This window comes from Episyrphus balteatus, chromosome X (assembly GCF_945859705.1).
Source record: "Episyrphus balteatus chromosome X, idEpiBalt1.1, whole genome shotgun sequence".
Taxonomy (NCBI): domain Eukaryota; kingdom Metazoa; phylum Arthropoda; class Insecta; order Diptera; family Syrphidae; genus Episyrphus; species Episyrphus balteatus.
In genome coordinates this window covers 7,424,858-7,451,629 of record NC_079138.1, presented here as the reverse complement: position 1 = coordinate 7,451,629, position 26,772 = coordinate 7,424,858, and the positions used below count along the sequence as shown (strand labels likewise).

The window sequence follows — 26,772 nt, the reverse complement described above, 5'->3', positions numbered from 1 at the left end:
AAAATTTCATTGATACGAATTTGAACCCAAACTTTAGAACTTGGTACACTTTTACATCTCAGTACTTTTTGTGCCAGCATAATTTCAACATAGGAGAACTTGGCTCCTTTTTTAAAAGTAATGTTTTTGTTGTGATAAAATTTACAGGACTGAAAAGATTTATAAATAATTTTAAAACCAATAATTCATTTGTTTTACAGCTTTTAAAAACTATTCAGTCACATCAAAAATGTATACCAATTCACACAGCTAAAGATCAGGCAAAATTTTTATACTCGCCTAAATATTTAACCCAATTTACATACGGCCTTAGTACATACAAATTGTATTAAAAAATGTGCACTGCAAGAAAACCTATGTATTTTATTTATGAGCAAACACTCAATTTCAAAACTATAATTTTTATCCTTTTTGTGTGTTTTAGCCGAATTTGGTATAAATATAAAAAAAAGTTATTTTCAATAATTTTGCGTGTTTTCTATTAAAAAACAATAGGGGTATTCACGTAAACGCGGAAAACCCGTAGAAACTGCAGAATTTTCTATCGGTAGAAATGAGCTGTCAAAATTTGTATGGGAAAAATATTCCGCAAATCATAGAATTTTATCTCACAAATTTGAAGCAGAAACCGTAGAAAAAAAATCAGATAAACTTTGGGTGTGTTCAATCACCTATCGGATAGACTATCTGGAATCCCCGTATCTGGAATATCTTTTTGAACGCGATTTATGTCTTATTATTCAGATAACCACAAATAAAATAATGTTAATATTGAAAAGAGAATATTATTTTATTTGAGCAAATTAAATTTTTTGTATTGTTGCATAGTATTTGCAAAATTAGCTTGACTCATTTTTTTTTTAATTAAACAAGTTCAATTTGACGTTTAACAAACAGCTGTTTGTTTCCCTTGCTTACGCAATTATTTTCCGCTGGGGTGTTCATTTAAACTTTTTGCGGAATTTTCTATTTTTCTGCAAAGTAGAAAATTATCTCGTTACGTGAATACCCTTAATGGGAATAATGGTTCGTATGTGAAAAGATGAGATCGAAGTCTATTCACTTTTTTGAGAACTTTCTAAAGGTGGCATGCCAAGAAAAAATTTCTGAGCGAGTTAGAACTCAGGTTGTGAGCTCAATCTCAGAGTAATGACATCGATCTCACAATAAAAACTTTCTTCTCGTTTTCATATGCAAAAAAAATCGATCTTTTTTATCAATATATTTTCATTTTTTTTTTATTTGACATAGAATGGTTATTCTTTTATCTATTATAAAATACCATTTGCAGCGTTGTTTTGAAAGATATTTCTATATTTATGCATTCTATATTTAAGCGATCGAAAAACTAATGAAGTACGTTACTTAACTGAAAACTTCGGTTTTATTTATAACAACAGTAACAGTAACAACGCAAGTCTCCTATGAAGTTAAATCAGAGAAAAATTAATTTTAATTAAATATTCATAATAGTTTATTTCATTGTGTTACCAAAAATTAGCTTAAAGACTTTGAATTTTCTAAAAACGGATGAAAAATAGCAAAAACGTAATTCATCTTGCAGTTAGAAGCTTCAACTTATGATGTTTAATCGGGATGTATGAAGTTAGGACATTTTTAAGTAATCAGAAACTCCAATACAGTTTAAAAATGATATAAAAAACTGGTGAAAAAAGGTAACGCAATGGTAATCTTAGTACCAGAGTATTACTTTGCCTACAAATATTTTGTACTTTCAGAAGGTTGTAACTATTAGACTGGAAAACAAAATAAAAGACGATTCCACGTAACATAATACAACTTAAATACCTTAAAATTATTAAATCTAGAATGTTTCAATACGTACAATAAATCAATAATTAGCTGGTCCGGAAATGTTGAAATGTTATGAAACTTCCTCTCTTATAGTTAAGGTAGAATTTGACGCCAAACCTTATAAAACCAAAATTCGACAAAAAACGAAAAGAACACATCGCAGATAGTACCAAATGACAGTGTTATTTATGTGATATTCTATTTATCATTATAACCATATACAATTTTCATTAGACATAAAAGTGTATGTATCTACAGTGGCGACAAAATAAATAGCACATGTACCCTAAAATTTCTAAAATGAAAGTTTTTCGCACTTTTTTATCTTAAAAGAGCTGTTTAATTAATGAGGAAGTAAGAACACAGATATATTTGATTTATTAAAAAAGAAATTAAGTACATTGAATTCTTTAAACAAAAAATAACAACAAAATCATTAATACAGCTCAAGTTTTTTAGGACAAAATAAATAGCACACTTCCTAAAAACAAAAACAAATTAACAAAAATTTTAACACAGTTAAAAGAAAATAACTAGTATTTGGTAGGGTAACCCTTATTATTTATCACAGAATAAAACCAGCGGTTAATAGACGTAAAAAGACTCCGAAATCGTTCAAAAGGTACTGAGTACCAAGCTCGTCGAAATTCCTGCCAAAGTTTGTCCAAATTTCAGGTATTCGACCTATTAATCGCTTTTCCCACGTCACTCTACAAGTCCTCAATAGGATTCAGATCTGGGGACTGGCTTGGAAATTCCATAACACCGATTTTTTGGACGGATAGCAATTGTTTCACAGACTTAGTCTTATGTTTTGGATCTTTATCCTGTAGAAATGTCCACTTTAAAGGCATTTCCTTCTCAGTAAAAGGTAGAATAGTGTCCCTTAGGATTTCTTTGTATTTAAAGTGGTCCATAATACCCTCTATCCGATGAAATGGCACCACACCATGCCAAGAAAAACATCACCAAACAAGAATACTAGCCCCACCATCCTTAACAGTCTATATTTTATACTGCGGGTCACATTTCAACTGCCCCACGCGGGGGATTTCCGTATGGAGCATTTGGAAATGTCCCCTATGGGGCATAAGAGGCATTTCCAAATGCCCCATACGGAAATTCCCCGCGTGGGGCTATTTATTTTGTCCTAAAAAACTTGAGCTGTATTAATGATTTTGTTGTTATTTTTTGTTTAAAGAATTCAATGTACTTAATTTCTTTTTTAATAAATCAAATATATCTGTGTTCTTACTTCCTCATTAATAAAACAGCTCTTTTAAGTTAAAAAAGTGAGAAAAACTTTCATTTTAGAAATTTTAGGGTAAATGTGCTATTTATTTTGTCGCCACTGTATATATAATCAATAGGTTTTGGCGAAGGTTTCAATAAATTTTGACGCATTTCCTCCATATTTTGATTAAGTTAAGTGAATTGGTATAATCATGTAATAAATCTGTTCAATTGTAATAAATGAATGATATTTATATACCTAGTAACACTCCACAATAAGCTGAAAGCTAAAATCCAATTTATTTATATGAAATTTGTTGAATTTAATAACTTAAAAATAATTCTAAAGCAGCTGTTGTACCAATTTACTCGTTTTGGTAACGCAGTTGTGAATATCTTATTATATCTTAAATATGAAATTAATTGAAAAACAAAATACAAAAATGTTGTCACTGGTAAATATTTTATTATTGATTTGCTTGCAATTATTATTTTCTTGAATAAGTAGCGGTATAATTCTTTTTCGCTGTTTTCAACCGACTTCCAAAAAGGAGGAGGTTATCAATTCGCTTGTATTTTTTTTTTTATGTTTGTTACCTTATAACTTTGGACTGGGTGAACCAAATTTGATAATTCTTTTTGTATTGTGATAAATAAATCCAAGTTTCGGTCAATAGAAGTCGGCATTGATTTTTTTGATAAAAAGGATAATACCAACTTTTTATTACATTGAAAGTTTACTGTTTAGCAAAAAAGAATAAATTAAAAAAAAAAAAATGTATTATCCATCTGTTTTTATTACCTACATTTTTTCGTTGCCAATTTTATTTTTTTTTTTCTTAAATCCAATTTATAGTTAAATTGAATTAATATTTACTTGCTTAAACGTGGTAAGATTTCACGTCAAAAAAATGAAGAAATAAATTTTGTGTCGCTGAAGATATTTACTTTGAACTAAACTTTACTCTAAACTAGAAGCCTTAGGCCTTACCGTCGAAGATAATATTGTTTTGTTGATAAATGATAGATTTTCTAAGCAAAATTTTAATGTATACTAACAGTTATCTGACCGAAAATAATAACATATTCATTTTTCATTCAAAGAACAATTTATCTCCTATAACTAGCTTCACATAAAATCAAATACGCCTTCACATCAAACCTACACAGTAAGCTTTGAGATCGATTTCAATTCCTGCGTTTTTTTTTGCATATGTAAGTGATTCCGACTTCGGTTCTGCTCGATGGATCTCACAGGTGATTACAAGCTATTGCTCATCTTTTAGAATATGGCCCAGTAAGTAAATTGTAATTCTAATTTTGGGGGAAATATTGACGTTTAAACATTTCGATGACACTTTTCTTGAAAAAAAAAATCTATGGTGAGTCACAGAAAATTTGATCAAATTGGCAAACGTGCCTATGTGCAGTGAACTGTCCTTCTTACAGCTTTGACAAAAGGAGAGTAATATAACGTACCGAAAAGCACTATCAAAAAAAAGAAGAAGTAGCATGGTTAATAATTTTAGCGAATCTATAAAACAAATGGTTTTTCTGAATTCAGTTAAAAAAAAATCTGAAAATATTTTATATTGAAATCGCCAAACCAAATGGAAAATTAACGTTAATAGACACCCGTATTGAAATTTGGTGTTTTGAAAAACCTAATTTATGGGCATACTTATTCAAGGATTTTTTTTCCAATTTTATTTCAATTATAATACCGGTTTTCAAAAAAAAACCGGTATTATCGGTATATCAAAAAATTAGCCGAGCTAAAATTTATTTCAAATTTCAGCCAAGTTGTGAGCAGATTTGGTTAGAAAATCACACATTCGTTTCCAACTGTGAGCATTTTTATCTTTCACAAATAAACAGACGAAAAATTAATCAAGCGAAACGTAGACAAAAATATGAAAAATAAAATTTAACGAGATCTGTACGCAATTCGCGCTAAGTTTTAGCTGATATGTTTGTTCTCCGTATTTCTTCGCTTTTTTTCGTTAAATCAAATAATAATAATAATAATAATTTTAACTACATGCCTGTAAGACCTAAGGTCTTTTTAAATGCATACTGCATGGCACTAGTTAGAAGGAATAGAAAGATAGGAAAGAATTTTTTGTAGGTACAGTGAATTGAGAATAAGATGATTATTATCTCATATAATCCCACGGGTGGCTTCCAGGCTGGGGGATAAAGAAAAGAATGCTGCCTGAGGTAGAGCTCGAACCCACACCTCCAGGTTAGCGGTCAAGCACTACATCTACTGCACCATTGCCACCCGCAAAACCACACTTAACTCCTTTTTTTTCTAAAATAATGTTTGATCATAATGGCATAACTCAAATTGTGCCGTTTTGACCAATCTAAAATGTTTAAATTTTTAAATAAGGGATTGGTCAAAACAGCATAGCTCAGTCCAAAAATCTAAAAGTTCTTTATTCGTTTCGGTTATTTAATACTGAATTCTAATATATATTTTTTTTAAGTTTTTACTCATTTTATTTTGTTAATAAAAGTGAAATAATTTTACTTTCTAAAAAATAGGTCTTAGTTTGAAACTTATTCCAATATTGGACACAACTCGAAATAATCTTTTTCTTGAACCGAAAAAAATTTGGTCAAAACAACATATCTCACTAAAAACATATAAACAAACTTAAAAATTAATATTTTTTACTATATTTGTGTGTATAAAACTGGATTCGGAGGAATTTTTCTAACTTTAAAATGCATTTATCTTAAAATGAAGATTTTGAATTTGGAAGACTTTTGTTATTAAAACCAAACTCCATAGAGTAGATAGCTTGGAAATCGCAATAAGTGTGACACATTTCTTCCCGATTGGCGATGGCTATAGATTTATCACTAGTGCAGATGGCATTAAAGTTTAACATTTTTTTTAAATCTTTAAGGTATTAGATCTGTGTTTTCATTAAAATAAGGATCGCTCACGGGTTCATCAATCTGATATTATTGGCTACTTTTGTAAACGTTGTGAACACCTTTCGTTCTGCTATTAATCTATTATATTTCTATTATAGTAATAGACCTCAACTGTAGTAGTCACTTTTTCCAATACAATAAAATTAAAAAAAAAAAACAATCATGTTTATGTGAAATAAAATTGTGTATTATACAGGGTGATTCAGGCAGTAAAATAATTTTATTTTAATAAAAAACAATTAAATAATATTTTCGCAAGTGGTTTATAATAAAAAAAGGACATTTTTAATCATATTCATTGATTTTTAAGGTTTCCAGAGAATTTTTTTTTCCCTAGATATCGTTTGAATTATCTTCCTTCGTATTTGCCTTCTTTGTCATTGATTTATCTTTGCAATCTATTATTATTTGTTGTTCATTTTTTTATTAACAAATCGCGGTTTTATTGACTTAAGGCCCTTACAGCTTGGGCGATGGGCGCCCGAGACATAGTAAAAAATATTCTCAGGTAAGTTTTCAGGTGTTATGAATAGAAAAAGTTGATCAATTTAGGGTTAATCCAATACTGTGTCACTTTGTTGCATCCTCATTTAAGTCTGAATGTTTAAAAAATAATAGACGAATGGCTAATGTTTCATAAATGAATTTATCAACGGGCTCAGTCACGAAAAAAAAATTAAGAGGTTTCTTAGAAACAAGTAGTTTTTATTTGGTTTTTTGTTTATTTCTCGAAAATGACAAGATGTTTTTGGATGCAGTTTTCTGTTCTTGTTTAAAAACAAATAAGAGCATCGAATTTTAAAAACTAAATTAGTAGGTACTTAATTACATAAAATTTTGAAAAAAAACGAGTTTAAAATTTTTTTTCCAAATTTTGATTTTGAAAATTAATTTTTCAAAAACTATGGTACCTTTTAAAATGGCTTAACTTATAATTTTTGTAAAAGACGAGGTTTTTGGCTTTACAAAAAGGTATAGCACGTTATTGTAGGTATAACCGTTGATTTTTAATATTTTTTTCCAAATTAAGCCAATATTTTTTTTTAAATTGCCCCTCTCCGCTAAACGAGGGGGGAAAGACCCCCCATCCCATACGAATTTTTTCTTGTCTCGACCCAACCTTCATGCTTTTTGGAACATTACTCCTGAATCACCCTGTATTTCAAACCCGCTTTGTCCTGCTCCATGTTCTGCACTCCTGCTTCTGAATAACAGAGCAACACATAGGTATAAAATTCCCCCAAAACGAAACCAAAGAGATATTGCAAACACTTGGTGTGTTAATTCTTATAGATAACATACCCTAAATTTTAATGCACATCAACTTGAAGAGAGACAAAAAAAAAAGGAAACAAATTCCTTTCAAGGAACATACAGGTATTGGAGCACATAATGACAGTGTAGCAAAAGAAAAAAAAAATAAGTATAAAAGAATACTCACCTTTTTGTGATAAATAATCGTCGTCATTCTCATTGGCGAATTTTCCAGACGTTAATCCATAATTAAAAAACAAATTCAAAATTGCAAACAACTGACAAATTTGTAAAACTTTCAACATTTTCGCTGTTTTCAACAAAAAAAGTTATTGTTTATGTGTTGAAGATTTTTTTTTTTTTATTTAATTGATGATTGATTGGTTTTTTTGTGTTCGGTGTATTACTAGTTTTTTTTTTATTATGTATTTCCTCTGATTTTGATCATTCGTTCACTTTTTTTATATAGATATATTTTTTTATATCATTTAAAATTATATTTTTTTTATTTATTGTATAAAACTGAAAATATAAAAAAAAAAAATAAAATAATAAAAATATTTGCTCTTCACTTTAACTTTTCACAGAAAACAAGAAAAAATACAAAAAATAATAAATAAAACACAAACAATTTTGAGGATTGCTTTGAAGTTTTGAAATATGTAGTATTAAGTAGGGGTATGTGTATATAAATATTTTATTTGGAAAACGACTGAGTTAAGACTGATTGCCAAACAACCGCCAACCAGGACAAGGACTCCTTGAAGGATATTTCCATTTGTTATGTGGTGCCAGTGCCATAGCCAGAAAGAGTGGTTGTATAAAATCGTTGGTATTGGTATACTTTCTTTCTTTTCTTTTATTTTTGTTTTTTTTTTTTTTTTTTTTTGTTTCGTTTCGTTTCGCGCATATCAAATAAAACCCAAAGCACAAATAAAAACAACAAAAAAGACAATAATCTTTATTTCTCTACGCCTCTACCACTCTATATACCGTCATTAGCTGAAAGCTGATTGGAGGAGACAATATCGAGAGAAATTTTTGAAAATCCAACTTGTACCTAGTTTTTTTTTTTTTTTTTTAATTTTTGAAAACTGATGTTTGCCTTTGCTCCAAAAACAACAATCCTCCTGCTGTTGATTGACTATCCTCTATAGTATAAAACATGACAAGTATTAAAATTTGATTAGGTATTAACCAAACAAATAAAAAAAAAATGAGTAGGTAATACAAAAATCAAAAACAAGTTAGGTACCCTCAAAAATGTGTTTTTCTTAACTTAGAAAACCCCTGTCTCTCTATTCAATCATTTTATGGGCTCGAGGATGAGCATGCGAAAAAGAGATAAATTTTCATTCCTTTACCTTTGCTTTGTGATACCTTACTACATACATAAATGTATCTATATAATTCTGCTGATGCTGTCGTAAGAAAAGGTGTCAAATAGTAAATGGAAATCGAAAAAAAAGAATCACTTTGAAGAAAAATCGAAGAAACACGTTTATAGGTGTATAAATTGTGTGTACACTTATGGTACAATGTATCTACATTATGATATTTGTTTGTCCGTCATTAAGCAGGAGGATTCAAAAATTGACATTGGTTTATGTTGAATTTTCTAATGAATGATTAATAATTACAATGCTTGAAGAATTGAAAAAAAAAAAAAAATATTTCAAGTGAAAACAAACAACAAAAAAAAAACAAGTTTTTGAACTTAATTTTTCTCTCTCCCGTGAGTTGTCCTTTTCAAATGTTAAAAATAAATAAACAAATAATATGAAGAAAAAACTTGACAATTAGGGCATCACGTCGTTTTTCTTTTTTTTCTTCAACAAAAAATCGAAACGAAATAAATTCCTATATTAGAATTCTCACAGAAATTGTATCACACATTCCAACTTCATCACAGTTAAAAGAAAAAAAATATATTTAGTCAACCAAGCGACAGGAGTTGGTTGAAAAATTTTGTCCTGGAAAAACCACACACAAAAAAACAGTGTTAAAAACCACACGAATTTTGTTTCGAATCGCTTTTTTTCAAAAACTGTCGTTTTGTTTAATCTTATTGATTGTTTAAACAAAAAATTGTTATATTTTTTGTCTTTTGATCATGGAATAAAATATTGAAGAAAAAAAAAATTGAAAAAAATGCTTAACATCGTATTCGTTTATACCGCAACTTATCCGAATTCATTGCGCAAACTGTTGAGAATGTGAGACGAAGACAATACAATTCTAGCCGATAGCTCTCTACTATGGATATTCGTTCGTATCTTATAATAAGAAAAACAAGATGACGAGAAAAGAAAAAAATAATCAATCCACTATAAAAAGTAGAGAGAACAAAATAGAATACCTGCTGTGTATTTGTATTTTGTATTTATCCGAACCGAATCTAAAAGTATGTTGTTGTTTTTCTTGGGCAGCAGCAGCAAGTAGAAGGCAGAGCAGAGGCAGATACATTTTGCTTGCACCCGCGCAGTACATTTTGTTCGAGACGAGAGAGAAAACGTTATACGAATACCTACGATAAATAAGAGAGTTATCCATATCCACCACATTATATTTATGTTTATATATACAAAATAACTCTACATTTACATGAGTGACAAATTACATGTAACATTTGTAATCTTGATAGACATTTGCCATTTATTTCATATTCCTGCTCGAGGACTGGAATTGTTATGGAATTTTTAAGTATCCTTTGACTTTTGACATTTGAACCACAAAGTTCCGTTTGACATTTGAGAATGTGTTTGAAATTTATAGGTCGGTTTGGGTACTGCCTAAAACAGAAATATTTCTACTTTTGCAACATTAAGAGTGTTTTTTATTACCACCGGTCTTAACTGGACAAAAAAAAAACGCAGTCGGGGCTAAGCAATTTACATGTTAAATGCAACAACCCTTTAGCCCCTTCTGCTTGGTTGTTTAGCCCGGAGATTTCTCTGGGCTTAACCTTTTCAACAGATTTAAATCTGTGCTACCAAATTAACTTGTTCGTAAATTGTTAAGAATTTGTTTAAAAACATCAAAACGGATGTTTTGAATGACAATTATTATTTTAAATATTTATTTAATAGTTAGTTAAACTTTTTTTTCAAAAACACACAAGAAAACCCAAAAGCGAAAAATATGATAACTTTATATTTTTTTGTGTCAGCTGATTTCGGAACATTTAGTATGCAGTGCTGCCAATTTTTCTCGCTAAGCCCCGAGGCGTTTTTTGATGAATAATTATACATAAATGAGAAATCTCCAAAAACAAATTTTTGGGAAAAATGGACTTATGCTGTTTCTGAAATAAACGATTCAATTCCTGTTTGTACTCTGGAACTGTGTATTTTTGTACATTGTTTTTGAGAAAAATTGAAATATTTCTGTTTTAGACAGTACCCAAACCTTAGAGGATGTAATATGGAGTGCTTGTTCCTATACCTAATACATTTTAACGCCATATGCATGGATAGGGGTCGCTGCCTTCGTTTTTCAGTGCGAGTCCGGTTCCGCAGCTGTAAATAAACACGCTTGTTGATGACAGCCATCAAATGAAAATATAATGGAGGCATGCACTCATCGAAAAACTTAAAGAAACTAGAGCCCTCTATAAAAGCTCACGGAACTAACAGCACAAGCACTCCATATATTATATCCTCTAAGACCCAAACAGACCTTATATAATTAGGGTGAGCCAAAATGCAAAAGTATGGAATTTTCAAATGTAATAGCTTTTAAAAGTTGCATTGCTTATCAAAATTAAATCCTGCGTTTACAATTTTCATTTTAATTAATATCTTTGGCTCGCTCAAAATATAGGAAAAAATCGAAGAAATTTTGATTTTTAGAGGTTTTTAAAATATATGTTTTTTTTTTATAAATTGCGTCGTTTGGATACAAAAAAAATATATTATATATTTGTAAGGCTTTCACGTGAAAGATAATTCCAAGAAAAAACTTTTAAGCTTTTAGCCCCGTTCCATTGGAGGTGGTAGTTTACTCATGAGTAGATCTAGTACTAGAATTAACACATGATCTTCTACTCGAGGAGATAGCAATGGAACAGGGCTTATATTTGTTGGAATTGAACACTTAAGCCAGAACTATAATTGGCGGATGGAGTCGGAACGGAAGCTACTGTCAATTGTTGTTGTTTTCCATAACTTTTCATCCGACGAGTGCACTCGCAAACGCACTCGACGGATGAAAACTTATGGAAAACAACAACAATTGACAGTAGCATCCGACTCCATCCGCCAATTATAGTTCTGGCTTTAGTAAAGAAGCTGCGGGAATAATAAGTGAATTAAAAAAAATCATTTTTTCAGATAAAATCGTTTTTTTTTCTTAACAACTTCAACCGATTTTAGTGAGCCAAAGACGAGCGATATTATAATTTTTTTTACATATTATTAAATCTCAGACCCTTATACAACTTTTGACCACTATTACATTTGAAAATTAAAGAGTACTTTTGTCCAATACAATAGTGACATACCCTATTATATATACATTAGGGCGTTCGTTATTTTTGAATCAAGTTCCTAAGTGGAAAAACTGTTTCTAAATAATAAAAAACTAACTAAACCCTTTGTCTTAGAAAAATGGTTTATACCTTTTTGAAAACGGTGTTTAACATAGACAAGATCCTCATCAAAAAAATTTACCTTAAGGCCATAATTAAAAAAATGGCCGTATAAGCCAACATTTAAATTTTTTAATTAAGAAAAAACTTTAAACCTCTTGGGGCGCCATCTAGCGTCAAAATAAAAATCTGAAAAAATTAGGGGATTTTTATTATTTAGAAACAGTTTTTCCACTTAGGAACTTGATTTTCGAAAAAACACCTAATTAACGAACGCCCTAATATACATATTTGTTGTCCCAAAACTGAGGGTTTTGCAAATGAAAACAAAAATGTCGGCGCTTTTTTGAAAAACATATAAAGCCATAACTACAATGACCTAAAAAGTGAGAATACAAAAGTAAATTTTTTTTATTTCTTTCTAGCGCTATTTGTTTTTGGAAAAAACTAAAAAAATTGTTTTTTAAACCGAAAAATAAGCTTTTTGCATCATTATTTCTAATTTTGTGGCCACAAAATGAGTTTGAAAATTTTCACTTTTTGACTTTTTGCAAAAAGTGCCCGTTGTAGTTATACCTTAACTCAAAAATCTTAATTCTTCAGAAAAGCTGTTTTATACTAAGTTTCCACCTACCCTAAATGCGAGATTTAAATAAGTAGATTTAGCATAAATCTCGAGTTTTATTCTAAATCTCGGATTGAAAGTAGGTGAAAATCTTAGATTTAGGGTAGCTGAACCCAAATCTGAGATTTAGCGAAGTAGATTTAAAATAAATCTCGAGATTTATTCTAAATCTACTTAGCTAAATCTCGGATTTAGCGTAGGTGGAAACATAGTATTAAATTTCCAAGTTTGTCAATTTTTCATATTATTTTCATAAATTGAAGAAAAAGAATCAGCTGTGTAATAGCATGCAAATTATTTTAATTTATACTGAGTTTACAAAAATTAATAATGCACTTTGTACATATATGAATTAATATACAATGGAATGTATTGTTTCCAGTATATTGGCATTAATAACTTCAAAACCAGGATTTTTGAGTTATGCCGGTTTTCTAAAACAGCGACAATATGTATTTCCTGTGTTCAACGTAGACCACCTGAACTTAAGATAAATAAATTTTTAGAAGCGTTTTGATATGGTCAAATGTCATATCAACAAAGTTATTAGATGACATTTAAAAAGAACTTGTAAAAATTCTTAACTAAAGTCTAGGTGGCCTCAAAAAATTATTTCCAGGGAACAAAAATATTTATTGCCGGTCGGTACGAGTGATTGTATAAAAAAATTTCGCATCTGAACGTTGATGTACAGGTTTGGAATTTTTTTCATACAATTATAATTGGATATATCCAATATCCATACCGCTACAGAATACCTTTCCAGTGTGACCACTCCTAAATTCAAAATTTATCTAGCACGTCCTAAGAATAATGTCGTTTTCTTTCACTCCAATGAGAGTACTTATTTTTGCACTTTTGAAGGTTTTGTGTTCTTTGACGCCACAAAAGTGTAAAAAAAAAATACTCCGGAGTAATTTTAGTACTACGGAGTACCCCGGATTTACTCCACATTTTTAGTCAGATTTACACCGATTTGCAGACACACTTATGAATTTGAAGTTTGACATTTTAAAATTTTGTTTGAAAAGTGAAAAATGCGAAAAGTTTTTTTCAAACTCTTTTGTTATTAACAAGAACAACCATTATGAATATATTTTCTATTGTATTATATTCCGCCAGATATATTTTTTTCGTTAATTCTTCACTTTTTCCAAAATGAAAATTGAATAAAAAAAATTTTCAGCCAGTGTTCTTCATCAATTACAAAAAAAATCCTGTGCCATATAGCAAAAAATTCCCAATTTTTTCTGCGTTGATGGGATATTTTTATTTTACAATTATCAAACTAAGGGTGTGTGTCAATTAGGCTGAAACCCCCGATCCGAAACGTAATGAAAAATATACCAAAAGTAAAACTAAGTGCGCTCCTACACGAAGACGCAAAGCGCGAGACGCACATAAGAGGAAGAGAGAAATAAAGTTGTATGAGAAATAAGGGTGTATGATTCTCTTCTTCGTTGGATTAGAAATTAAATTTCAAACCGTTCAATTCAAGCTTTACAAAACATTTCATCCACAGCTTTTCATATTTGTTTGAGGATTCACACATGTACTTTAGATGTGGAACTTCAACGGCAAAATATGATTAGCTCACTAAATTCCGATCTCGAATGCATTGTCCATTGGGGTATATAAGAAACCGCGTAGAATTAAATGCTTCTAAAACTATAGTCAAAAGGAAACTCTCCCCCTTTGTCACTATCCATAAAGGGAACCTACTTCTATCGAGGAAACTGAACAGATTTCGATTCTATGTATGTCTATTAAAAATCACCTTCCGTGCCATGAGAACATATTCCATATCGTAAAAATCTCTGCAAAACATTTAGGTTTCTTTCGATGATATAAGAATTTTTCACCCTTTCTGATCTATTTACAATTTATAAAACGTATTCGTCCAAGGCTTGAGTATAATTCACACATGTGGGAATATCCCAATTTAGCTATTTGTACAGAATACAAAACAGAGACATAATTTAAATAATTTCGGATTAGCCGCGTTTTTTGCAAAAAACGCGGCTTATCCGAAATTATTTAAATTATGTCTGTAAGAAACCGTGAAAGCCTAAAAAGTTATACAAAACAGAGATTTAAAAATTACACTGGTTTACAAGGGTTTTGTTGCCGAAACAAAAATATACTTTTCTAAAGGTTTTCGGTGTGCTGAACTCGAATCCGAAGTCAAAAAAATTAAAATTAATCAGCTCCCGTTTTTGAAATGTTACCGTTAGAAAATGCAGTAATTCGGACCTTATTCTTTCATAGAAAGAAAATAAAAACAAAAACGTGAATTTGACATTATCTTCCGACTGCTTCCTCCAATTATAGTTTTGGCTTAATACTTGTACTTAAAGGAATGTCCATCAATTAACATTTCATTTCAATTAATATTTCTCATTTTAACGATCAGAGTTTCAAAAGCAATGTGCATTTTCTAACGCTCATTCTGTGTTAATACATATAAGGGGGAGCCAAAACCTCTTTATTGTGCGCACACTCTAATCTCTCCAACATTGATATCTTTCCAATTTCTAACATACATAATTGATGGTTAAAAAATGCCCAAGTTTCGGTTCTTAATAACAATAATTATAATAAATTATAATTAATGTTAAACTGTACTTCTATTTTAATAAACAATCACAACATATTCAAGCATAATGCAAATAATACACAATATCCATAAATATATAATGATATTAATCAATTAAAAAAAAAAATATATCAATAACTATATTATAATGTATGTATATAATTTTTTTTGTTTTTGTTTGTACAAATCAATCAACCGCACATCCGATTATGTATTATTTTGCTAACTAATTAAGATTGTAGCCTTGCGACATTTTTATTTCGTCATATCATAAACTAAAAAATTAATATCAGTGATGATGTTCAAATGTTATAACCACTGGCAATAGAGCACCAAAAATCATTATAATCAATTCACTATTTTTAAGTCCTTTAGGTCGTTTTGTAACCGAACTACTCGTACTTGAAGCATCTTCCAATGATGTGTATACAACTCCTGGATTATTATCAAAACCTCCACTACCTCCTCCACCATGACTATGGCCGCCTTGCGTCAGTTCTGGTAATACATGCACTGTGGCAACAAATAAAAATGTTCCAGCTGAAAATAACATTGCAATGCCGGTTGCATTAACTGAATTTAGTGTTTCTTTTTGTTCTTGACCAATTCCAAAATATGTAAGAATTGTAAGTAACGGAGCCGATAGTGAAAAAATCGCCAGATGCTTTCGTATTTGCTGACGTTCAATTTTTTCATGTAATAAAAAACTTACTAAACCAAAGGCAGCTGGAGCTTTGTGTAGCATAATGGCAAAGAAAACAATCATTTCAACATCTTGATGACTGGTTGTGGCAGCAGCACCTAGCGCAACACCATCAGCTTGAATGAAAAACAATAAAAAATATATATATAAAATTAATAAAAGTAACTCGTACTTTGGGTATATTATTTTTCTTATTTTTGTTTTTCTGTTTGTTTGACTGTTGGTATTGAATTTTTTTTGTTCAATTTAAAAAAAAAAAAACATAAAAAAAATTAATTACAGTATATATCATCGCTTTCAAGGCAAAAGGGCATAAGTCGGAATTTGCTAATTTTCAGGAGAGACATTTTAAGTTTTTTGAATCATTAAAAAAATTCGTTGTCAATAAAAAACAAAACTCAAAAGTTATATACACTGAAAAATTGCATTTTTTTTTGCTATGAGATGGTATACTCAGTTTTATAGAAAATGCAATATTAAAAAAAAATTGTTTGGAGTTATGCCGTTTTTCGAAAAAAAGAACTATTTTCGAAATTGTTTTTTTTTTTACTCTATGGAAAAAGTGCCGTTATTAAAAGACAAAACTAAGAATATAAAAATATTATATTATTTTAAGCCAATTTTAAGAAAAAGGTACACAAAAATACGATTTTTCTAGCATATACGAAAAACATAAACAAAAACTTATTTAAATTCATCTTTTTAACTCAGTTATAGAACTGCACTTACGAACAGTATAATACGACAAAAAAGCCGAAATGATGAAAAAATCTTACCGGAATGCTCTTTTTTAATGTGACATTTTCTTAGTTGTGCCGTTTTCTTCTTGTTTCTTCTTGTAAAAATTAACGGAGGCACTTTTTCATAACTTGGGAACTAGAAGAAGTAGAAAAGCGCTGATTATACAGAAAAACAGTTGTGTGCTCTAAACTCAAAAATGACAAATTTCGACTTATGTCACTTTGCCTTGAAAGCGACGATATTTGTTTGTGAGATACATTGAAATAGCCAAAAAAGCGGCTTTTGCACCCCTATCATCAATTTCCACTCCGCGTTTTTATTTTATAACCCATTGAACGATTCTTGCAATAAAAGCCCGTGATCGTCTTAGTTCTTTTCTATAAGACATAGTCAATAGCCTAATGCAAACAATTTCTGCGACTAATATTTGAACATCTTTTGAATCATTAATACTATCCAGTACATATTTTTTTAGTTAAACTAAAAGCCTTATATTTCATCACCTTAAACCCACAATCTATGGTCTATCTGACTTCTCTAAATACTTCCCGACGACGCTTTGGAATCTGGATCAACCAAAAATGACACCTCATAATATCAAAGAGAATTTTCTAGTTCAAATGCTAAAACACATTTGAAAATTCCAAAACAGTTTAATAGGTTAAATTGGAGATTCCATAAATGTGAATACACGACTGAAACCAATCGAAAAATATATCAGAAGAAAAACAACATTTTTATGACGGGCTAAAATTTTTTTTTAAAATTATTGAGAGAATTTTAACGATGACGGTAACTTTAACGGTGGAATTCGGGGTAGACAGTAGACAAGACAATCAATATCGATTCCCCATTGAAGCGGGGTTTTTCGTATCCCCAGCGATCTCTTTTTTTTTTACTGTTTGTAACTGTGTCTGAGCAAATTTTGTTTAAACAAATTTTCAATTAATTCACTTTCTCAAGAACTGGTCATCGCCAGGACTACACATTTTGGCTCGAATTTTCCGAAGGGTTATTCTAACCATTTTTTTTTTTTTTTGGCGGATGCTGTGGGAGTGCACCTTAATAAAAACGGACCTGTTATACTCCTAAAGATAACCTTAGAGAATATAGAATGCGGAGAGTTTGAGCAATTGCAAACGTAAAACTTTTATAGGAGGGCACTAATTTTTCGCTATTTTCCATTTAATTCTCATTTGATGGCTGCTACAAAAGAAATTTATGCAAGTTGACCACCAATAGCAACAAAATTAAAATGAAAATATAAGACATTTAATAATGGTTTTTAAATACTAATACTTTTTACTCTAATAATTTCATACTATTTATATACCTTAAATTACATTTTTTTTTTACAAAATGAGGATTTTTTTTTAGTAAAACGGTGGCATTGCATTTTTGTCCAAAATTAAAATAATTTACTCAAAATATATCGACATCAAAATTGTCTAAATTAGTTTAAAAACAAAAGAAAATAAAGATTTTTCTGTAAAAAAAAACACATCGTAAACGCCATGTCGCGGGAAGGGCTCGATATGGCAACGTAATTAAATCTTTTTTCATATTCATATTTATGATCTCCAAAGATGTACAATATGGCTTCTTAGTTACCGAAGCAGATTGAATCGATTTTCTAACGTCACACCCGTTACATCTAATCTTAAGAGTTTGTGACGTCGAAAGACAGTTTAGCAAAATGTTATTTTAAACATATATTAACAACTAAATATATTAGGTGGTGAAGCTATTAAATACTTTATTAAGTGATTAGTACACAAACCAGTAACAAAAAATTAAGTAACTATGTCACATCCGTTATAATGGAAATATCCTATTTGTTTGTTTGTGGCCCGGGTCAATGCATTTTATACCTTTACACTGTATTAGAGATAGAAACAAGCACTCAATATCATATATTCTCTAAGATACCTACAATTTTAAACTGAATCGAAGTGACTATGAGCGTTTTCTGCCATTTTGAAAAAAAAAGTTAATATTGCTTTTTTTTAAATAACTCAGCTCCGAAAAGATACGAAAATTTTAATAACATAACACATGAATCGACATTATTTGCTTATCATGTATCGTTATCGAGATATCGATCAAAATATTCGAAAATTTATTACATGAAATTATTTTTATGATATGTAAAATCTTTTTTCTATTAGTGCCTAAACGGGTGGATGAATTTGCTTGAAATTTGGAACAGATAATTTTTTTGTAATTTCCTAAATTCGTTTTTTTTTTCATATTTTTAAAATCTTGCCTAGAAATTGTACTTCCTATACAATTATTTTTTGTTATTGCAATTTTCTCGAAAACGGATCTTACAATTTCGATCAAATTTGGTGTACGTAATGGTTCTGAGGTATTTTAACAAAACTGCGTTTTTAGTTTTTCTCAAAAAAAAAAAATCGGATTGCGGAAATATGACTTGCCGTTTTTATCGAAAACTTTAATTTTCGTTATTTTCCTATATCGCCTTAAAGACTGGACCGATATTATTCAAAATTGAAAGGCAAATATCTATCATTTTAAAGGATTATATATTATTCAAAATTGAAATTCGCTTCGCTTAAGCCTGGTACGCAGCTGGCGCTAAATTTTAGCTCCCATACAAATTATCGAAAAATTTTATCTGAGCTACAATGGATCCCATACAAATTATCGATTACTTGTATGGGAATTTTATCTCGGCTAAAATTTAGCGCGAGCTGCGTACCAGGCTTTAAACGGCAAGTCCATATTTTAACTATACGAATATTTGACAAAAACTAAAAAATTTCTAGAAAATCAAATTTTATAGAAATCGTTAGAGCCGTTTTCAAGAAAATTGCAATAACTAAAACAATGTATGGGATGTAAAAGTTCCAGGCAAGGTATTTGTATGATATCTCGATAACGGTGTATCATTTTAAATTTTTGTATCTTGTCGGATAGCCGATTTATTCACACAAAAAAACAAATGTATACCTTTTTTAAAGTCGAGTATAACGCTCGAAATCTTCAAGTTAAGATTTTCTAAGCAACCCCTACGTCTTATCAAAAATTTAGCTTTCTCGGTTCATTTGCATTTCCAAATGTAAATATGACTAGACTAAGAATGAAAACCTTTTTAAGTTCCTTACAAGACAACAACAACAAAAACTTACCGGCAGCATGTACAACTAATCCTAAAGTAGCTGTAATATTTTGATCGTTTGCGGCACTTTTTCTTTGTGATATTTGATCAATAAGCATCATGAAGACAAAACCTGCAAATAATAATAAAACGCAAACTTGTTGATTAAATTTTACAATAAAACAAGATCAGAGCGAACAAACCAAGAACTAATGACAATCCTATTGTACTTGAATGGTCAACTTCTTCATGACGATGACGATATTGATAAGCCGCTGCTGGCACAGCAGGTTCAATAACAACAGATGGATTTTTTGTGTCTTCTGAGCTGGCAATTATCTGATTACTTGCAAGATTCAATTTTTCAGGAACTATAATATCAGACGAATACAATGATCTTATGCCCTCTGGTATAATAACAGTTAGGGCAGTCCCAACTAGGAGCCCAGCACCCAAAACTGTTACAATCTTCAGTTTTTCCTTACAAGATAAAATTTCATATTAATATGATTCCTTGCACCCCGAAAAGCTGCGCTTACCTCGGATAACTTCATAACAAGTGGAATACTTCCGGCCAAGTATGAGCCAACTAACATAACCATGACCAGAAGAATAAGAATGAATGTCTCCTCCATGGTAAGCAATTGATTAATTAATTCTGTTTTGGTTAGACTGTCTGCGTGGGAATGTTTTTTTTTTTGTCTAACTTTTACGAATGTCGACGTCTAGTTTTTTAAGAAACTAACAAGAACAACAATGATTTTTCATACTGACTGATGTTGGAAATTTTGTTTATTTTTGTTTTCAATTCGAGTATATCAATGAAATTTAGTAAGGAATGGAAATTAGTTAATCGGATTTGGTGGGTTCTTTTGATTTTTGTTGGTTGGTTGAGTTGACTTGACTTGACCAACCAGCTACAGCATTGAGCAAAACAGGAATAGAATTAAACATAAAAAAAACCTAGACAAAATAAGACGTGTCAGGTTGGTTTATTTCTTCATTTGTTTTTTTTTTTTACATGACGATTATGCTAACGAAGGTTGTTTTTTTTTTTTTTTTTTTTGACAGCAGAAGTGCGTTCTTTTATAAAGCGGGTTTCAGATTAGCCCTGTTCCATTGGCCACGTTCAAACAGTTAACATAAGGGGTTTTCTTGTTTAGTTCAGAAGAAAGCTCTGAACAGAGTCTGAACATTCTGAGCACGCTCTGAACATTCTCTGAACTGAACGTGTTCTGAGCACATGAATAAATTAACTTTATTGAGACTTCAAGAAGTTATACAATATACATTGGTGTTTTACATTCGCTTAAGTATAGGTATTTTATGTCGACCGACTTAGAATTGGTCTGATCTAAGGTTATTAATTATTTACATTTTAAATATGTGTATTAAGCCATAATTACAATTGGGCTTTTAAGCTAAACGTCAGTGTCGAAGAAAAAAAAACAAAACAGAAAAAAAAACTTTTGACATTTCAATTCTGATGAAAAATGGCGTATGTATTATGCATGTATTCGTTTGTTTTCCTCAGAATTGATTTGATTTGATTGGTTGGTTTTTTCTTGTACTTCTTTAATAAACAGTTATGATAGAAAGGAAAAAGACAAAGACAGATTGCTAAAAAGCCCAATTGGCGATTGGTAAAGTCGAAATGGGCTACCGGTGGTCAAAACAAAAACTAAAATTAACAGGACGGATGGAAATAGCATCCGACATTTTACTTTTTTTTTTGTTAGGACTTTTGACATGGACGCCATTTTTAGAAATACAAAATTTAAACATCCGTCCTGTTAAAATTAGTTCAAAAGTTGAAACTACGGCGTTAATAGTATGTGCTCCAATCGCCAATGACCAAAAAATTTAAAAAAAGTAAAATTTTTTTATTTCTTTCTAGCGCTATTTGTTTTGGGAAAAACCAAAAAAATTGTTTTTTAAACAAAAAAATAAGCTTTTTGCATCATTATTATTAATTTTGTGGACAGAAAAACTGTCACAAAATGATTTTGAAAATTTTCACTTTTTGACTTTTTGCAAAAAGTGGCCGCTGTAGTTATGCCTTTAACATGTAATAAACTAGTTATCAAAACAAAGATAAATTATTTTGTATTTCGTGTTGCTCTACTCCAGTCAAAGCGTCGGAAAAAAGGGCCTCACCTTGCGCAGAGAGGCACTGTCAGTTTTTATTTCATGGATCGATAGGGGTATATTTAAAAGGCTTAAACCCAATTTCTCACCACCTGATCATTCTTTTTAGCGGAGTTATTCACAAAAATGCATTTTTTGGGATATTTTACTTCTAAGCTAATATCTTTGCTCCAGATTGTCGTAGACCAAAAAATAAACATACATTCTCTTCCTTATAATATTTTCTATCGTTGTATGTAATTTCATTGTATTTGAGTGAGTAAATACAAAATGGCAGCCATTTAAAGTCAAATTCTTGCTGTTAAAAAACACATTTTTGTCATTATTTCAAAAAAAGCTTATATCATGATTGACATTTTTCTAATTTATTTTGTAGCCCTATTCATGTCCTGCATTTTACAGAAAAAATCAGCTCTTTATCACCAAAGATGGCCGAGCAATTGATAAATGAACGCATGCAAAACCGGTGCGAAAACACCCAAAAATATCGTTTTTTGGGAATAACTCGGCTTCAGAGTGTCTTACGACAAAAAATAAAGCTATTAATTGTTCGTTACAACATTTTCTATCGATTTGGTGCACATTACTTTTGTTGAAACAAATAAAAAATAAGTTATATTAAGTCAAAGGCGTTTTTTTGTTTAGCAAACTTTTGCCTTATTATTTTATAAACAGTGCAAGTATTTGCTAACAAAATAAAATACTGTTGTAGCTCTCTACGACCCACACGAGCCGAGAAATTAATTTTTTAAAAAAGTTCCAAATGCCCAACGAAAAACATGAGACAAATCTTCTTATAACAAGAAACAATGAAAACAACCCCTCTCACTGAGAACTATTATTCGACTTATAAACAAGGGAAATTTTTTTAAATTTTCTTACGGAATGATGCTTTCTTAAAATTATAATAACTCGGCTCGTGTGGGTCGTAGAGAGCTATTTTTTTTTTAAATTGTAGATAATTTAAAGGGCTACAAAAGTATTTTATTTTGTTAGCAAATACTTGCACTGTTTATAAAATAATAAGGCAAAAGTTTGCTAAACAAAAAAACGTCTTTGACTTAATATAACTTATTTTTTATTTGTTTCAACAAAAGTAATGTGCACCAAATCGATAGAAAATGTTGTAACGAACAATTAATAGCTTTATTTTTTGTCGTAAGACACTCTGAAGCCGAGTTATTCCCAAAAAACGATATTTTTGGGTGTTTTCGCACCGGTTTTGCATGCGTTCATTTATCAATTGCTCGGCCATCTTTGGTGATAAAGAGCTGATTTTTTCTGTAAAATGCAGGACATGAATAGGGCTACAAAATAAATTAGAAAAATGTCAATCATGATATAAGCTTTTTTCGAAATAATGACAAAAATGTGTTTTTTAACAGCAAGAACTTGACTTTAAATGGCTGCCATTTTGTATTTACTCACTCAAATACAATGAAATTACATACAACGATAGAAAATATTATAAGGAAGAGAATGTATGTTTATTTTTTGGTCTACGACAATCTGGAGCAAAGATATTAGCTTAGAAGTAAAATATCCCAAAAAATGCATTTTTGTGAATAACTCCGCTAAAAAGAATGATCAGGTGGTGAGAAATTGGGTTTAAGCCTTTTAAATATACCCCTATCGATCCATGAAATAAAAACTGACAGTGCGTCACTGCGCAAGGTCAAATGACGCTTTGACTGGAGTACTCAAGGCACGATGACAATTTTGTACGCCCTTCAAGCAAACGAGTCCGACCTTGTTCCGAATCCGCTCCAACTGAGTCCGACCTCAACTACGAAACATGTCCCACGGCGGCTCAAATTAGTATGGAAATTATAATCACCGTGGAGCCGATTTTATATGTATTGGTATTTTCACCACTATTTCTCTTTCGGCTTTGTGTTCATACACAAAAAGTTGCAAGTGTGTGAGTGCAACCTCGTTTTTCACGTTTTGGGGTCGGAGTGTCTTTTCTGAGCTCCATTTTCTTGCTTGAAGGGTACTCCTTCCATTTAGCAAAAGTGCTGCCAGTATACATTGTTTACTAGATATATGTTTTTTAGTACTACAGTACTATTTGTACTTTTCTTTATATCACAATTACGGCCATATTATTCACTAGTTTAAAAAATATATCTGGATGTAAAGAAATTGAAATGTTAAAAATAAATCCAAATCCATAATATTCACTATCACACAGAGAAAAAATAGTAATTTTTAACTATTTTCATAGTTAAAATCGGGATAACTATTTTGGATTTAGATTTATTTTTGACATTTGACGATTTTACATCCAGATGTATTTTTTAAAATAGTGAATAATATGGCCGTTACAGTCTCAAATTGTTTGTTTAAAAAATATTAGGTATTTATACATTTATTTATTATTATTGATTGTCTTATTTTTTTTTTGTACTTTTAATTAACAATAATAGTGAATCTTAAATTGTATTTCAATTGTAGTATATATATTTTTTTTCTTTTTCTTTTCTTTATTTTTTTTTTCTTTTTTTTTATTTCTTTTTTTTTCGAAAACAGAGGCTATCCTCTGAGGTTTGAAAGGCTTGCTTTGACATAGAAATGTGGGAGGCGGGTCATCATCAATATAGAAAAGTTGTGATGAGGTTTGAATAATTAAACTTATCGGGGAATTATAGTATCTGCTTTGTATTAACACTAATATCTGTGGCCACAAGCCTTAACCGCCTAAGTCGAGATAGGATTTTTTAGAGATCGTCTCACTAAAATGCTTGCCATTTATTAATTTGCTGCACTATCAGCTGAAATTTTTCTTAACTCGACTTAGGTTTTTTTGCCCTAATATTTGTTCGTATCAAATAAATTATGCGAGCGCAGGTTTACCCTAGGGAGGCAATATAAAATCGTTAATTAATCGTTTTCCTATCTCGACTTAGGCGTTTAAGGCTTGTGGCCACAGATATATTTTCATCATAGATATTTTTACGAAATGATTTTCATGGATTTCTAGTTTTTTTCCAGTCTTTTAGTGGCTAAAAACTGTATATGAGTGCCAACTTGGCGAAAAAACTTTCACCGATCCAAACGGGACTAGGTGCATACCCAAGTAACAATTTAACTTGCATAAGGTTCAATACAAACTATTTTCTTCAAGACCTTCCTCCACAGGCAATTCACAAGCTAATAGCTTGTGACGAACAGCGTAAAACGCCCTTATGCAGGCCTTTTTACAAAAAAATGAAGCATTTTAGCGAAGCTATAGCTTCGCTAAGGAAACTATCATTTGCATTGGATGTTATAATAAGGCCTTATAGAGGTTTTTATAAGATGTTGAATTTATGAATTTAAAAAAAAAATATTATATTGAATTTTCTTTTTTTTTTCTTTTTATTTTTTTCTATTTCGTTTTTTCTTCTTTTTTGACCATTGCAATGCTTCTTCTGTTGTTCTTGAATGGGAAGAATTTTATTTTAGTTGAAAAAGAACACTTTTTTTTAATTTCACAAATGGCCGGCCAGGAATCGATCCCACGTACCTCCGCATTACCAGCTCGAACCTTAAAGATGAGTGGAAAAAAGGGAGCTTCTTGATACCTCACATTGAAATGCAATGTTTTTTGTTGGAATGCACTAGAAAAGTTGCATACTTTTAAGAAAAAACGTTGCATACTTACAAGAAGAAAATATTGCATACTAAAAAGATAAGAACATTGCATACTTAAAATAACCTTTTGGAACAGGGCTTATAGAGGCCTTCTGTCACTCGAAAATACGAGGCTTCCTTAGAACGGTTCAAAAAGGTCTCAAGAAGGCCTTCTTTAACTAAAATGTACAAGGCTTCCTCTAAACACTTCTAGGAAGTCTTAAGAAGACCTCCTTTCTTTCCAAAATGGTTGACTTGCGTAATCAAGCCTTAAAATAAACCTATACAAACTAATAGCACACATAATATAATCATACAGATCTGCTCAGAAAAATATGAATAATTTTTTTTCCTTACCAGACCAGCCTTACCAGACAATTGTCTTTCAAAAATAAAGCTGAAAAAGCTCTTTTTCAATTGGACATTTTTTTCTCTGTCACTCTCATAGGAAAGAAGAGGTTTTTTTCAAGAAAAAAGATGAGCGAGATGATTTTGTGTGTATTTACGGAATATTTTAAAGCTTTTGGAAAAGCTCTTTTTTGGTCAATTTCAGTTTCATATATCATTTCTCTCCATATGAATAAAACATTCTGTATAATTTATTATCTGTGCTACCACCTCCAATGGAACAGGGCTATTTGTTTAATATTTTTCTCTGCCTTCTTTCTGCCACCAAAAGCATAACAAAACCGTCTGCCAACAAAAAATTTTGCTTCAATTTAACCGGGTCCCAGAAGCCCATTAAATTTTTGACAGCTGAATATGTTTTATTCACCTCAATATTGTCAAAAATTTAACAGGGGTGAACAATTCACCACTTCACACACGACCTAAAAATTACCTAGTTTGTATTTTATTCCATAAATAACCGAGATAAATCCGACTTTTTTATGAGGTAATTTTTCCATATTATTCAAGTTTTGTACCCTTTCAGAACCTTTCAGAATACAAAAACTTAAATAATATGGAAAAATTACCTAAAAAAAAGTCGGATTTCTTAAGAAAAAAAATTTTATCTCGGTTATTTATGAAATATTCCCAACAATGTTATACCATTTTGAAAAGGGAATTGAACACACCAACTTTTAAGGCAACTTGCCGAAACATCGTAGTGCATTTTTTTTTACACTACGGCTCATTGAATTAGAGTCATGTAAAATTTTTTAGTACTAAAGCCTAGTACATGGAGAAAACATAACGCCAGGGATAACTTTACTTCTAGTATATTTAATCAGAATAAAGTTGAATATACCAGAAATAAAGTTAAATATACCAGAAGCATAGTCATCCCTGCCTTATTTCTTCTCTGTGTACGCAGATCGCGCTAAAATTTATCTTTCACACAAATTTCCTTCAAAGATAAATTTTAGCGAGGATTTTTAGC

At 30.6% G+C, this 26,772-nt stretch overlaps 2 protein-coding genes across 3 annotated transcripts in view; both read right to left on the bottom strand.

Annotated features, from left to right (window-relative positions):
- The window catches only part of LOC129920692 (calsyntenin-1), a 38,607-nt gene extending 29,082 nt beyond the window's left edge, over positions 1–9,525 (bottom strand). Inside the window, exons 1-2 of one of the 2 annotated variants that reach the window (XM_056002187.1) lie at positions 9,412–9,525; positions 7,439–7,773 (exon numbers count right to left, since the gene is read on the bottom strand). In XM_056002187.1, coding sequence (XP_055858162.1) covers positions 7,439–7,556 — 118 coding nt within the window. In that variant the 5' untranslated portion in view covers positions 7,557–7,773; positions 9,412–9,525. The remainder of the gene's footprint in view (positions 1–7,438; positions 7,774–9,411) is intronic. The other variant, XM_056002188.1, reaches the window with a different exon arrangement.
- Positions 9,526–15,034: 5,509 nt separating this feature from the next.
- Positions 15,035–20,666, bottom strand: LOC129920691 (zinc transporter ZIP9). The gene is made up of 4 exons (XM_056002186.1): positions 20,165–20,666; positions 19,829–20,105; positions 19,657–19,758; positions 15,035–15,879 (listed from the first exon to the last, which is right to left on the bottom strand). Exons 1-4 carry the CDS (start codon positions 20,258–20,260, stop codon positions 15,350–15,352), a joined length of 1,005 nt encoding a protein of 334 aa, XP_055858161.1. The 5' UTR covers positions 20,261–20,666; the 3' UTR covers positions 15,035–15,349.
- Between the last annotated feature and the right edge of the window lie 6,106 nt (positions 20,667–26,772).